The sequence below is a fragment of the Primulina eburnea genome, chromosome 7, assembly GCF_022965805.1.
Source record: "Primulina eburnea isolate SZY01 chromosome 7, ASM2296580v1, whole genome shotgun sequence".
Taxonomy (NCBI): domain Eukaryota; kingdom Viridiplantae; phylum Streptophyta; class Magnoliopsida; order Lamiales; family Gesneriaceae; genus Primulina; species Primulina eburnea.
Genome location: NC_133107.1, coordinates 38,085,701 through 38,100,627, shown reverse-complemented (window position 1 = coordinate 38,100,627; position 14,927 = coordinate 38,085,701). Strand labels below are relative to the sequence as shown.

Sequence of the window (14,927 nt, the reverse complement as noted above, 5' to 3'; positions counted from 1 at the left end):
TATATATATATATATATATATAGACACACACACACACATACATATAATTTCTTTGAACTAATAATTATTTAACATAGATAACATATTCACTTTGAAATAAATTTATTTATTTAAAAAGTAAATATGTTTAATATATGAAAAAAAATCCCAATTAATTTAACAAAATCAAAATTTTAATCCTCATGTCTATTCAACATGCATAAATGATTAATCAATAAAATTTTAATTGATAAGCATATATAAAAATTTAATCAATATAGATAAATTATTAATCAAAACATTATGAAATTTGATAAATTTTAAGCATTTTTTTATTAAAAAAATCTAAGATTTGTTATTATCAATTTGATAAATTTTAAGTAGTTTCTTATGAAAAAATCTAAGCATTTCTTCAATACAAATGTATCTTGTATCTTGCAATAATGCTTTTTCTCTAAGGATGTTGCACAATTTTAAAAATACGTCATGGTAGATTCTATAAATTTCTCGAAAGTTTGTTTGATCCTCTTTTAATATTTTGTGAATATAATCATATCCACTTGAAGTTATTGGTTAGATTATTATTGGACATGTTCGCAATGCATGTTAATTATATGCTTAGTTAGAATATAGAGGATCCCAAGAATTTCCCTGAACAAATAAATAACAGTTTCGTGTAGTTGTTCTTCAAATTCCTCTTCTTCAATTTGATCTTCTACTTCATGTACGTTGATATATGACATTTAATGAACCACTTGATATCAGACAAAGAATTAAAATAAAAAAATCTATGAATTTTTTGAAAACAATTCCTTGTCAAACTCAAACTTATATCATTACTTGCATAAGATATAAAAGATACAATGATAAGAAGCTAACAAGCATGTACATTTTATTAGGTATTGATAAAAAAAGCAAATAACAAATAAGTCTCCGATACAAAATAAAATCAATGGTTATTCTTTTTCACATATACATAAATTTCTACGAGTGTTATCATTTTTATTTTTCTAGACAAAAAATTTATTTGATTTACGAATTAATTATCCAAAAATGAAAATTTCGATTAGTTTTCATAAAAAAACAAATAAAATAAATAATAGAGTAAAAAACCAACAAATTTCAAATTCTATTTTATTGAGTTGGGACTTGGACAGAGAGACGAGGGATAATTGGCTTTTTAAATTATGAACAATCTAGTAAAAAATTTATTTATCTATCACACAACATTTGATTCAAACGATAAACATCTATGCAAAAATTTGGAGCACACACATAAACATATATAAACAAACAACGAACGGACACAGAAATAAATACGTACATAGAAATCATAATATATTTTTTTTATCAAATCAATAATGATTCAAGAGAGAAATCATATCTCTGAAATTCGAGGAATCCTCGACTTATCTTTAGAGAGGAGAAAAGCGTCGTCTTTGAATGAAGAAGAGATATATATGGGTGAGAAAGATATTTTATTTGATTAAAACTCTACCAAAATCTTTAGTGTGAATAAAAGATAATTTTTGAGTTTATATAGTTGTACCTAGAATTTTAAGGTTTGTACATAAAGAATTATATTAGAATCATTATAAATCTATGAAAATATTATAGATTTTTATAGAGTTTTAAAAAGTTACATTAAATACCACTAGATTTTTTAAAACTCCAGAAAAATCTAATTTGAATACCACTAAACTTTTAGAGAGTTTATAAAAATACCTCTATACTTTTAAACTCTATAAAAGTCAATAGAAATAAGAAACTACTCAAAGTGTTTGCGCGTGTCAATTTTATTTATTCATGTATATATTTGGACATACATGATATGACAATAAATGATTTAACAAAGATATTTGAATAAAAATATCACACTCGGTACACACATGACTAATTTTCACATTTTATCTTTTATTTTATTTTTTGTGTTCGATTAAAAATTGATAAAATATTCAAAGCGTGTTTAGTTAATATATATATATATATATATATATATATATATATATATATATATATATAGACACACACAAACAATGTCCATAGGCTATAAATACGCAGAACTGTTTAGACTTTATTTTCGAAGAACATCTGGAAAACCTTTTACTAATAAAATGCTTTTTTTACAGCAAGTGTTTTTTACGTAAAAATAAAAAGTCGCCTCTTGTGTGGTTATATTAGGGTAAATGATCACTTGTACCAATCCGACCGATCATAAATTTCAAATTACTTAAGACTTGTTTTATATCGAAATTAATTACAGACCTATTAAATTTTCAATATAATTTTCTTTTTTTTTAATGATAAATATGATAGATTTTTACTGCGAAAAATTCATGTTTCAAATTATTTTCGAAGTAAAAAAATCTATAAAATAATTCAGCGCAAACTAGCTAGGATACAAGTATTACCATCGATCATGACTATATATTGTCATTGCTCTGTGTGTGTGTGTGTGTGTGTTCGACTTCATGATCATGGATTTACTGCTGGGAAGACAAAATCACTTGCTCCCCTTGGTACTATTATCATGATTAATTATTGATTGCTCCATTGCAGATAATCATCGACTGAAATGTTCAAATGCTGATCCTCATCATGTGCTGATCTTCTCGACCAATCCCAGTTTTCATGATTAGTCGGCTCCCAGTTAATCACTTGATCATGACCTCCCACCAATTGATCTTGCTTCTGCGGTATTTCATTCTGATCATCATGCTGCGGCTTCAATGAGTTCGACAACCTCGCGTCGATAGCCAACCCAGCATCCGACGCGGCCTTCTGCACCTCCGCGGGGGACATGCCCATTCTGACGCTCCCCGGCAACATCGACGGAAAGTTGAAATTATCTATGGGAGCCGAGTTTCCCCTGAGACAATACAATGCCACGTCGTGAGCAACAGCCGCCGCCTCGGGGCTGGTGTAGGAGCCCAGCCACAGACGCTCCGACGTCCCCGGGACCCTGATTTCCGAGACCCATTTCCCCCACTTCCGGCGACGTGGCGCTCGAGCTGCAGTTCCCGTTCTTGGCGTCATCCGACGATGATGAGCAGCTCATTGTGTTTATTCTCTTTGAACCAAAGTGATGCGGGAAGAAGATGGAAGGGAAAAGGTATATATAAGTTGAAGATGAGGAAAGTCAAATTAAACAAATGATATAATATTAATATTATATTTAATATTATATCATAAAGTCAATATTTTCAAAGGTCAAAGTAAATGAGGCATTGTGAAAGAAGATATATTTTAGTGTGAAATGCGGGGTGGCCCAACTGCATTCCATTTGAGGTAAACAATAGGCTAAAGGTTGTGGTTGTCTATTTGCCACCAAAAGTGTACTTTAATAAACATCATGTTTCATGTGTCCATTGATATTAGTTAAATAATTAATTATAAACCTTTATTGACTGGAATAAAAAAGGCAAGACTCGAGGTAAATAATGATATATTTTGACTACTTTTTATATGCATTCCATCTCCATTGTCAAATTTGAAAGTCTTCCTGGCTATGTATGCTATGGTCAAGAATGCCATAATTATATTATTATTATTGTATGGGGGATGGGAGGAGTGGCAGCTATGCATTTGAAATGGTCAAAAAACTAAATTGTCAATTAAGTCATAGTAGTTCTTCTTTGTTGTGATTGTAATAAATACTAATGACGCCATTCATGACGTCATAAAACCATGTCGGATCGTACGGAATCCAACTGTCAAGTTTTTTGACCCATTCTTTTCCCAAAAACCATATTAATTATTATGTTAGGATTCAGATTGTTGTATGGATCCATCGTATATATCCTCAAATTTAATTTAGTCGTGATCTGTCGGTGTATGTCCAAGACAAATTCAATAATTTATTTTGTTAGTTAGTTTAGGTCGTATATATAAATAATATTTTGATTTGATTGATGAGATGATAATAATATAATTTAATGATTTGATTGATATATGATAAATAAATAAATAAATAAATATGATTTGAATGATATGTGATAAATAACTAATATCGGTCAAATTTCTGATCAATCGGATTATCAATCGTATCTAAGAAAGCTTAATATTAAGGCAAAAACTTGTGTGAGACGGTCTCACGGATCGTATTTGTGAGACGGATCTCCTATTTGAGTCATTTATGAAAAAGTATTACTTTTCATGCTAAAAGTATTACTTTTTATTGTGCATATGGGTAGGGTTGACCCGTCTCACAGATTAAGATCCGTGAGATGGTCTCACATGAGACCCACTCTAATATTAATAATACGTATAAAGAGAGTTGACGTTTGGGGCACTAGCTTTCACATTTATGATGCTAGGTCGGTATAAGATTTGGTTCCGATTTATCAACACCCAGCCATAAACCTATGTCGTGTATAAATGGATTCATTTAACATGAAGCCATAGCGAAGAGCAACCAAGAAAAACTCACATTATTTTCCTCTGGCCATTGATTATATCCAGCCTATAAAAGCTGCAACCTTTGCTAAAAGGAAAAGTTTTCCCATTCCATTCTGCGATTACGTTGAAATAACAAACCACTTATTCAACTGAAATACAACCACCTGAGGGCATTTTGCATTAACAAGATATTACCCAAGTGCCAAGTTACCCCAACAGCTGCGGCATCCTCCTCGGATATATCATCAATTGCAAACTGCAAATCTGAGCTGATTGAATTGACGAATTTGTTGATGAACTCCACAGCATCAGGATCTTTGCTTCGAAGCACTGCCCATTTGCTAATCATTTTACGATTCCCATTAGAGGCAGCACAATGCAGAAATCCACAAACATTGCTACGTGTCGTGGTAGGGGGGATTTGAAGATAGAAATGTGTTTTGAGGTGGAGATCGAGAAGGAATAGAGGATGAGGTGGGAAACGTGTGGATCATAACTCCTGTGCGAGATACTATTCTCTGGAACCTAATATACTCGGACAAGATTTCATAAGCTTATTGCACAGTGATTTTTAGTTAGATAAAGTTAGCAAGCGTCTAAAATACTACAAATAAAATAATACCGTCGAACCACATCATATACCACCACTCATTCTTCAATCCACCGTTGAGTGTAACAACACCGGCAGAACCAAATTCACTAGTAAAATTTTTAGTTTTTACTTTACCACTGGTTACTTTGACGATTATTAATGAAGTAGTGTATACCGATCAACTTCGGTAATAACACCGGTGAAATAAAATATTATTTTTTACTTCAAAATTTAAAAAACACGAGATTCACTTCTAATTTTTAGTAACATTTTACTTCGACAAAGTAGTTTTGATCAAGTAAAATGTTAAAAAAATTTAAAATTTATATTTAGTGAAGTAAAAATTAACCATACTTAACTTTTAATTTCCTTTAATTACTTTGTAAAAGATGAACCGATATTTAACTTTTAATCTCCCTCGATTTTTAAATTGCAGCTCCTAAAATCTGGAATAGCCACTAGACCACGAATTTAAAAAAATAAAATAAAATAACATTTTAAAGATTTAATTTAATTTGAAAGGGAGGCTAAAACTCTAATTTTATTTACTGAATTTAAATACACTTTTTAAATTTAGTCTAGCAACTGTAAAAGTCTATACACATATATTCACACGTACACTTTCTTTACTTTCAGCCTCCCACTACCTCAGCCTTCGCTTCAGCATCTGCCCTTCAGGTTTGTCATTTTTGGGTGTTTGCTTCGGATTTATGTTGATTTCACGATGATTGTTGCTGCTTGTGGTAAATGTTTTGAAGGGCGTCGATTTTGGGTGTTTCCAGATTTCATTTTTTTTCTTTGTAACTTCTGATTTCTTGATATTGTTGCCTGGTTTCGTTTTTGTTGCTGGTTTAATTTTTGTAAGTTCCTTCCAATTAATTTTGTTGTTGGTTTGTCGAAGATTGTTGCCTCTATGATAAGGGTTTCGATTTTTGTTGCTGGTTTCATTTTTGCTTCCTTCCAATTAATTTTGTTGCTAGTTTTGTCGAAGATTGTTGCCTCTATAAGAATGTGCACTAAGTACATAGTATAAATGACAAAACTATATGATTTCCTTGGGTTTATAGAAGTAGAGGACAGTTGACAAACTCCGAGACAACAGATAATTAAATGAAAAAGGTTAAAAATGGAAGCTCTACATGGACCGTTAGTTTGCAACAAAGAAATGTTCAGGAGATGTAGGTACTTGGTCAAATTATATATATGATGCAATTTGGATAGTGATGTGTGCAGAGCCGTACATGTGTTGAATGAGATTTGAAACGAACATTGAAAAATGGGCCATTATGTTGCAGTAATAAATATAAAATTCAATTTTCAAATAACTAATATACTAATAAATAAATATACCAAAACCAATATATGACCTCAATAACAACTCAACAAATATTTAAAATAAGTACATAAATAATACTCGTCTAACTATTTTAGAGGCGAAAATATTTATCAAATATGTGTAATCCAATTTTTGGATCATTTCTTTCTCAATCGACAACATAGCTAGCCCATGTAGTCTATCTTGCGACATTGTTGATCGAAGATAATTCTTGATTAACTTCAACTTCGAGAAGTTTCTTTCTGCCGATGCAACTGTTACTGATATGGTTAACAAAATCTTATAACTAATATAAGTATTTGGAAATAAACCATGCAGTTTCGCTAAACACTGCATCATATCAATTGCTCTTTTTTCATTTGTTATATAACATTTCATGACCATCAACTCCGAATACAACTTATCACCATCAATGTCTGAATGTTCACCATGACTCAGAAATTGTTGAAGCTCCATACAAGACTTCATCAAGCTATTTAAAGGCTCACTCTTTAACTTGTTCAAATTCAATAAAAACCCAAAAGACTTTTGATATTGTTTAAATTGTTCAAACCGAACTTTAAGAGAAGATCGAGCTTGATCAATTATAAACGGAAAATATTCAACTCTAAAAGCATCTTCACCTGATTGTGTCACATTATCACTGTCACTTTCATCAAATTGTTTTTTTTTCGATTGATGCGTTTTTCTCGAAATTTAGGTTCGATCCCCATTTTACTTGCCATTGTGTAGCTTCATCCATGGCACTTGCAAAACTCTGTTCTCTAAACTCGTCAAGAAATTCTTCAGTCGATTCATTCAAATTTCCAGCTTCAGTCACTTCTTCATATTCATTGTGATTTTTTTGTTCTTCAATCAACAAATAATTCACTAATTCCTCTCTTTCTGTTGTGCTACTTCTACTAAATTATTTATTAATATATCCAGCTTGACTTTGAATTAATGACATTTCCCTTTGTTTCAATTTCTTTTTTAGCTCCAGACTGATATTTAGGAGGCATTTTAAATTTCCTTTTGTTGTATTTACAAATTGTAAGGTTTATTTCGTCCGACAGATATCGCAAATAATTAAAATATCAAAATAGGATGTAAACCAGTAAATTTATATTTTATCAGAATTAGGTGTTGTCCCAGATGTTACGACATCTCGGACAACATCTACATGCAGCGGAAAATTAATAACACAAATTCACTTTAAATAATCAGATGGATAAGCTTAAAATATGCACAAGTATAAATACTTGTGCGGTGCCTTATGGCAAAAATTAATCACTAGAAAAATCAATTGTTTACAAAAACCTAACACTAGTGATTATGACAAAAATCAATTTCCTCAACAAGTTGAGAAAAAATAAAGCTTTCTAAAACAAATAACCAACGATATTAAAACGTGAACAAGAAAGCAAAACAGTGTTCCCAATCAGTAAATCTAAGAGAAGCAATCTTCAGCCAACGTCTGCTCAGATGTTGTCTTCGGATGCTTTCAACATTCAAGGCAACACTTGTTATAGGCAGCCTTCAAAGCAGCAGTTGTTGATAGGGATTTTCTCTGAAACTTTTGATCGTGCAAAGCATGCGTATGATTATGAGAGGAAGACGCCCCCCTCCTTTGTCCTAGGTTTTCTTTTTATAGATGAGAGCCTTATTTCATAAGGAAACCTATTAAGCAAGGAAAGTAAGAGTTTTATTAGAAATAAACTCTTTGTAAACATTAAAATCATATCTTATCAATTTACTAAATCTTTTAATATCTCATTAGCTAAGGAAGGCAAAATCAAAACAAATATTTAATCAATCAAAACAACAAGGGAAATATATCAAGGGAATAATTAATTATGTTAGTCGAAAACTTGAAAACATTATTTCCCTTCACAAATGATTAAAGATGAATAATTATCAAAATTTTCAATCAACAAATAATTAAATTATGTATTAAATTTTTTATAAACCTAAAAAAAATCAATCATTCTTAATTAACATATAAAATCAAAACAAACAGTATCACATGGAATAAAAAATTATAGTTGTAATTTGCATAAATTAAAGACAAATACTTTCTTAACCAAATCACCAATCACTTGCAAGTTTTAATTTCTAAAATAATATAAATCAAATTAACAAGCTACAAAATCAAAGGACAACGATATTTAATATCTTAGGTAATACCAGATTGATGCATAAAATTTTAAATAATGAAAGAAAAATGATGGGGTTTTAAATTAAAGCCATAGAACATGGTGTGGCTACAGTGATTGTGAATGGTGTAATAATTGTTTAAATCACTATAACGACAACAAATTGTCTTTCTTAAAATAAGATTAAAAATTTTTAATTTATGAAAAGATCAAGTCGGGAAGAATTGCATCATAAAATAAAGGAATTTTATTTAATTTTAATTTTTAAATTTCATTTTCATAGAAGATCTTTTAGTAGATTAATCTACAAATATAAATATAAATATAAATGCATATTTATAAAGAAGATTTTAAATAGAAATAAAGCATAATTCATGAAGAAAATTACTTACCTTACGCGTAAGAGAAATAGGAGATCATATACTTTATTTGTTGAATGAAGAAAAGAAATAGGATTGAGATTTGGGATGGGTTAGGAATAAATAACATAATATATATATATATATATATATATATATATATATATATATATATATATATATATATATATAAATTTGGACCCCTTGTTAGGTCGGGCCCTGAGGCAACCGCTTGGTTGGCCTCATAAGAGGTCCGTCTATAGATGTGTGGACGAAAATTACAAAATGGGGTTCAATACAAGACTTTCAAACAACGTTAGAGCTTGCACGAACCCTCAACGTTTCACTTCTCATGCTTCTCTCATCTACCAGCCAATTCACTTTCTTTTATTCCCAACCTGTAGTAATGTTCAAGAACCATGTTACCAAGGAGAGGGCACCGAAGCCCAAGTGCGTAGTAGCATTCTGAAAAATATAAATATTCAAAAGCTTAGCACTTACCCATCAAATGCAGAAATAGATTGAAATGTATAAACTCTCTCGTCCAATTTCTTGAGGTCCAAATATCGAGCAAGTTCATCAGATGAAACAGCTTCTTCAAGATCCTGAAAATACACAAGTAAATAAACATGTAGCTCATTAATAAACGTCATCTACACTTTCTTTTTCTTTTTAAATCATGGCCTTTTGGCCCTTTTACCATTTTAGTGTTGGGGAATTACACCGAAGTGATGCCAATCATGATGATAATAGTACCCAAAAATGAGAAATAAAATAATCAACAAGAACAACAAGATTTACGTGGTTCATCCAAGATAGGCTACGTCTACGGAGCACTGCAACTTTTATAACATGAGAAATATTACAACAAGTGTATACGCCAATACACTCAATATCTCACACTCCCGACCCCCCGAGTGTAACCTGAGAAAATAATTTCTCTAACTCACAAAAGAGAATTCTCGCACTCAAGAAAAAAAATACACTTTTTTTTTCTATGTACTCTCTTTTTATCAAAACTGAAAAGCTTTTGATTTTGGGATACTAAAAGCTCCTCGTTTAACTTTACAAAACAATCGATGCGGGATATGTTATTTTTATTATTTTAATTAATGTGGGCCCCATCCACATTAATTAAAATCTCACCTAACATTTAGAAGAGAGAATGCAGAACAAGAAGCTTAAACATGACTGGTTGTGTAGAATTAACGGCTTTATCCATCCAGTCTCAGATTTTGTTCCAATATTTACTAGTACTGCTATGTGGGATGGAAAGAATAGCTTTACCTGTTTGTTGGCTAATATCAGTATTGGGGCTCCTTGTAGATGATCCTCATGCCGGAGAACCTTTTCTGAAAACCCTGTAATTTTCGCGGTGATAAATATTATTCGTTATCGGTAAACTAATTATTTTCTGAAAAGGTTTTAACACATACTATTATGCATCCTTAAAAGTGTTTTTGTAAGGAAAACCTATCATGCATTTCAAATGAATTTTGTTGGAGTTCTCTTTTAAACTCACACGAACTTCAGGAGATTTAACCATTCTTTTTTGAAATTTTACATGGAGGCATATCTGTTTTTTTGGCAACTATTATTCATTACCTCTTTATCAAATTTTCAAGTAGGCTCTTTCAGTTTATAAAAGATTACTCGAGCTGTATATAATAGTAATTTTCTATGTTAAAGGTGGTTTGTATTGATACCTATGATTTTGTAAGTTATATATCAGATATAATTAAACTTTAAAAATAAATTCACAAAGAATCATATTTAATAAGGTGTTAATCCCTTAAAAAAAATCAGATGTTAATCATGATATTAATAGTCACGTTTCTTTTATCCTCATTTTTCTGCTGATTGTTTTTATTTTTATGTACTAATTGATTAAAATGTACACTTAGCAAAGTTTGTTCATTTTCATTAATAGGTATTCTTCTTTCGTTTTTGTGTTCAAGAAACTAAATAGCAAGTGACATTATTGAAGTCGATATTGAGAATCTGAATCTTACTTTTATCATTTACTTTATCGTTTGTGATTTCTATGATCTATTAAGTGTTGGATTCTATAGCTTTACACAGTTTTATTGTATAAATTTTTCTTATTTATTGTAATATTTTCAGGTTTTGATCAAATCCACATTGAAGAAAGTTAGAGTCCTTGAAGCAGTTTGAAGAAAACCTTCATCTAGCTGTAAATAATACAAAAATTTATGTACATTTTTTGGGATTTTTGTAGTGCCCAAATTCAGTACACGTATAACCCATGCATCTATTTAATTATTAGATCATTTATATTTATTTTAAATGAGTTTTATGCCATGCATAAATTATGAAATGCATTATTTTAAATAATTCATGTTTATTGTGACGCACGTTAAAATGTTTTTCGAGTCTCATGTTTCAGGCGACTATTCGAAGCGGGATCGAGGAAAAGACCGGTGACGATGTTGGTAATTTAAAATATGGTATTTTATTTTAAGTTGAGGATGGGGCATTTTTAATAAGTTATTAAGTTTTAATATGTTAAAGCATTATTATGTATTTAGTGATTTAAGAGTTTAAAATTTTTAAAATTGGTGTGTAATCATTTTAATTGTAGAGTTTGATTAAATTAGTGAGTGGTAACTTTTAATTAGTATTTTAATTAGTTAATTTAGCACTAGATTTCTCCTAATTAAATCACACACACGTTTTCTACACTCACACACACTAAACACTGTTTTTACACACACTAACACAACACACACCTACAAGTTTATTTTCAGATTTTAAAAAGAAAACCTAGGGTTCTTGTGTAAGAAACGGCCGCCCCCTCCTCTGAATTATTCCAGCATATTTTCGTGTGCTTTCTTCAAGGATTATTAGCGCCAGCAGAGCTTGGATGGTAATAGCCAAATCCTCATAGAAAGCCAAATCAGCTTTGGCTTGGGCAACCTTCTTCAGGGCATGATTGAGAAATATCTGGGCACCAGTGACTGATATTTTCACATAATCAGACAAGGATGGAGTAGCGTTGGCAGATGCAGACGGACCAGTGCTAGGAGGTACAGTGTTGGTGGCAGAGGGCGGAGAAGGACCACTAGCAGGGGGTACTGATGGAGAGGCATACCAGGGCAGATCAATCTTCCTTTTGCCGTGCAGTAAAGCAGATGCAACCTTGAGAGAGTCAGTGGGCAAAGATAAGTGTTCTACGATGTCCTTAATAAACCCTTGTGACTCCAAGATCCCATAAATGAGAGATGGGAATGGGAGTTTGGATGACTTCAGACCACCTTCAGCATACTGCAGAACTGTGTTGAACACCAGCGGCCAAAGTTGAAGGTTGAATTTCCAACCGCGAAGAGAGTCAATGCCTGAGCCTTGGTGACAACGGTAGAATTGGTAGTCGGAGTCCAGTTGTGGATGGCAATCTTGTGCAGCACCGAATAGAGTGATGTCAGTTTGGCAGCTGAGACCTTGTGGGGATGGAGAGGAAACTCGCTCACCATCCCACCAGTGAGAACAGAAATTACCTCACCTAAATCTGTTGGCGAGTCTTCACCAACAGCAGGGGTACCATAGTGTGCATTGATTACATCGGCGGTGAAGTCGTACACTTTGTTGCGGACAAAAACTTTCCCAAACTTTGTCGACCTTGGATCGCCAACACTAGAGGACAGATTCCCATAAAATTCAAGGACAGCCTTATGACAGTAAGGGAGAGCAGATGAGCATGTGGAGAACAGACCTCTAGCCTTTAGAAACTCAATCAAATTGTACCGATAAAATGCCTCCACGTCCACATTCCGCTCCGCAACAAACTCCCGATTTTCAAAGAGACTCCAGTTCGAGAATGACATCTCGGAATAGAACATGTTGTTGTAACGGGTGGCCAGATCATAGGCAGAAACATCAATGTTTTCCGTAGTGTCCTCAACATCTGGGGCCACATCCATAGGTGCTGGGTTAGCAGCGTGTATACCACCACCAGAGACCTCGTCTGTGGGGATCCGGACGCTAATCATCTTTGGGATTTAATTATCAATTAAGATAAAACAGGGTCTAAAAATTTTTCTTTTTAAAATATAAAACTGCGGAAGGTAATGGAATCTAAATACTATACATGTCTGTATAAAATACATTTCAGTATTAAAGTACAACAAGCTAATCTAAGGTTCAACTACTAAAGTCCAGTAATAAAACCAAGTCTACCGTAAGTCCGGAATCACCACGCTACCCTCGTCTTCTCTCATCATCATCTTGACCCTGATCCAGCCCCACCTGTTGTCATGCACACATACAAAACAAGACAACAGCCGGATAACTCCGGTGAGAATAAATCCCAGTATAAAACATGGTAAACATGTATATACATAAAATAATTCATGAAACATGCTGTCACGAATAAAATCAAAACATTAGATTTCATAAGCTATGAAATCTAATCACAACAAGCATACACTTCAAATCAGCTAAACATGCATATAACCAATCTAAATCATAAAAACATGCTAGCACAACTGGAAGCAATAACGATGAGTCCCATGATCTAGGAACCACGTCCATATGTGCATGCAGTCCTAATCAAATCATGTCTAGACTCGACTCAACTATAACTCTAGGGATCCCGGGGTGAATAAGATGTCACTGGCTGTCACCTACCCTACCAATCGAGGTGCTGTACGTCTTATTCCTAGACTTCGGCCTGATCTGTATCCACATCTACAATAGAGGAGGTGATCTTCCCCTAAGCTGAGATATCGCCGAACGTCTAGAGTCTGCCTGATCTCCAGACTGTCCTATCTTAATGCATGAATAACAATTTATCATCATAACATAATCATATAAAACATAACAAGAGTATAGTATGTGATTTAGTGGGCAACTCAACGCGATCTCAATTGAGTTGTTCGTCCCGAATATCACATGAATTATACCTTTGTCGTCCCCATCTGATGAAGACGAAGTCTCGAAGTCGAATTTGTCCATATCTGATCTGAAATGACAATAATCAATACAATGTATCAATGTATAATCCAATTCAAAATCTGTCTGGTCAATATCTGAATAAACTACAATCTGATTCATATTAACCATATCACAAGATAACAGAAACCAATACTGAATCTGATCAATCTGTACCAACTGATGTTTCGACGGCATAACAATACTGTCTCGATAACCCCGTCAGTCTAAACATCACAAATATAATACCAGACTTCGAAATCAATACTGATACAAATGATAATCTCAATAACAATACGAATCTGATATAAAATCTCAATCAAATCAACTCTGAAAATCATAACAAATACATAAACAATCTGTTCTTCAATCTGACTTCAATTATACGATGTCTACAGTAGCAGAAACACCATATCTGAATCATATTCAATTCTTAACAACATCAGAAATTCAAATCTTGTCTAAACGTAATAAAACTTACGTCCTTGTGTAGCTCGTAGCGAGAGGAGTTCAGAACTGAAGTCGGATTCCAATTCAGATAAACGATTTGCTCATAAATCAATTTCTAAAGAAAAGACCAAAGCTTTCCCCTTTCTCTCGATTTCTCCCGTTTCGTTTCTTCTGAATATGAGATTTGCATGTGTGTATATATATATATATATACCCATACCATGCAAGAAAGCAAGTGGCACACCCTTTTCATTCCACGTCTCGCGCATATGCGCGGCCACTACTCGCGCATATGCGCGAGACCTACTGTCTCGGCGAAATTGCTACTCGCGCATATGCGCCATTAATTCCGCGCATATGCGCCACCCCTTCTGGCCCTCCCGCGCATATGCGCCACTCTACTCGCGCATATGCGCCAAGGCTTCGGGAGGTGTCGCACATATGCGCGCCTGTCTTCGCGCATGTGCGCCAACCCTACTGTGATTCTCGCGCATGTGCGCCAACACATTAATTTACACACACAATTTACACCTTTCACATGTGTTCTAATCCGATCCGTTCCGTCTATAATTATCTCAATTAATTCGATAAATCATTTCAGATTAATCTCCGATTACAGTAATCATATCCAAATCATTTCAGATTACGGTAATTAAATGCTCGGGCATTACATTTCTCCCCCTCTTAGATCTGAGTTCGTCCCCGAACTCACCAATCATCAAACCACATCT

At 33.0% G+C, this 14,927-nt stretch overlaps 1 protein-coding gene across 1 annotated transcript; it reads right to left on the bottom strand.

Moving 5' to 3' along the window:
- Positions 1–2,517: 2,517 nt before the first annotated feature.
- Positions 2,518–3,015, bottom strand: LOC140835914 (ethylene-responsive transcription factor ERF020-like). The gene has a single exon (XM_073201325.1). It carries the CDS (start codon positions 3,013–3,015, stop codon positions 2,518–2,520), a length of 498 nt encoding a protein of 165 aa, XP_073057426.1.
- Between the last annotated feature and the right edge of the window lie 11,912 nt (positions 3,016–14,927).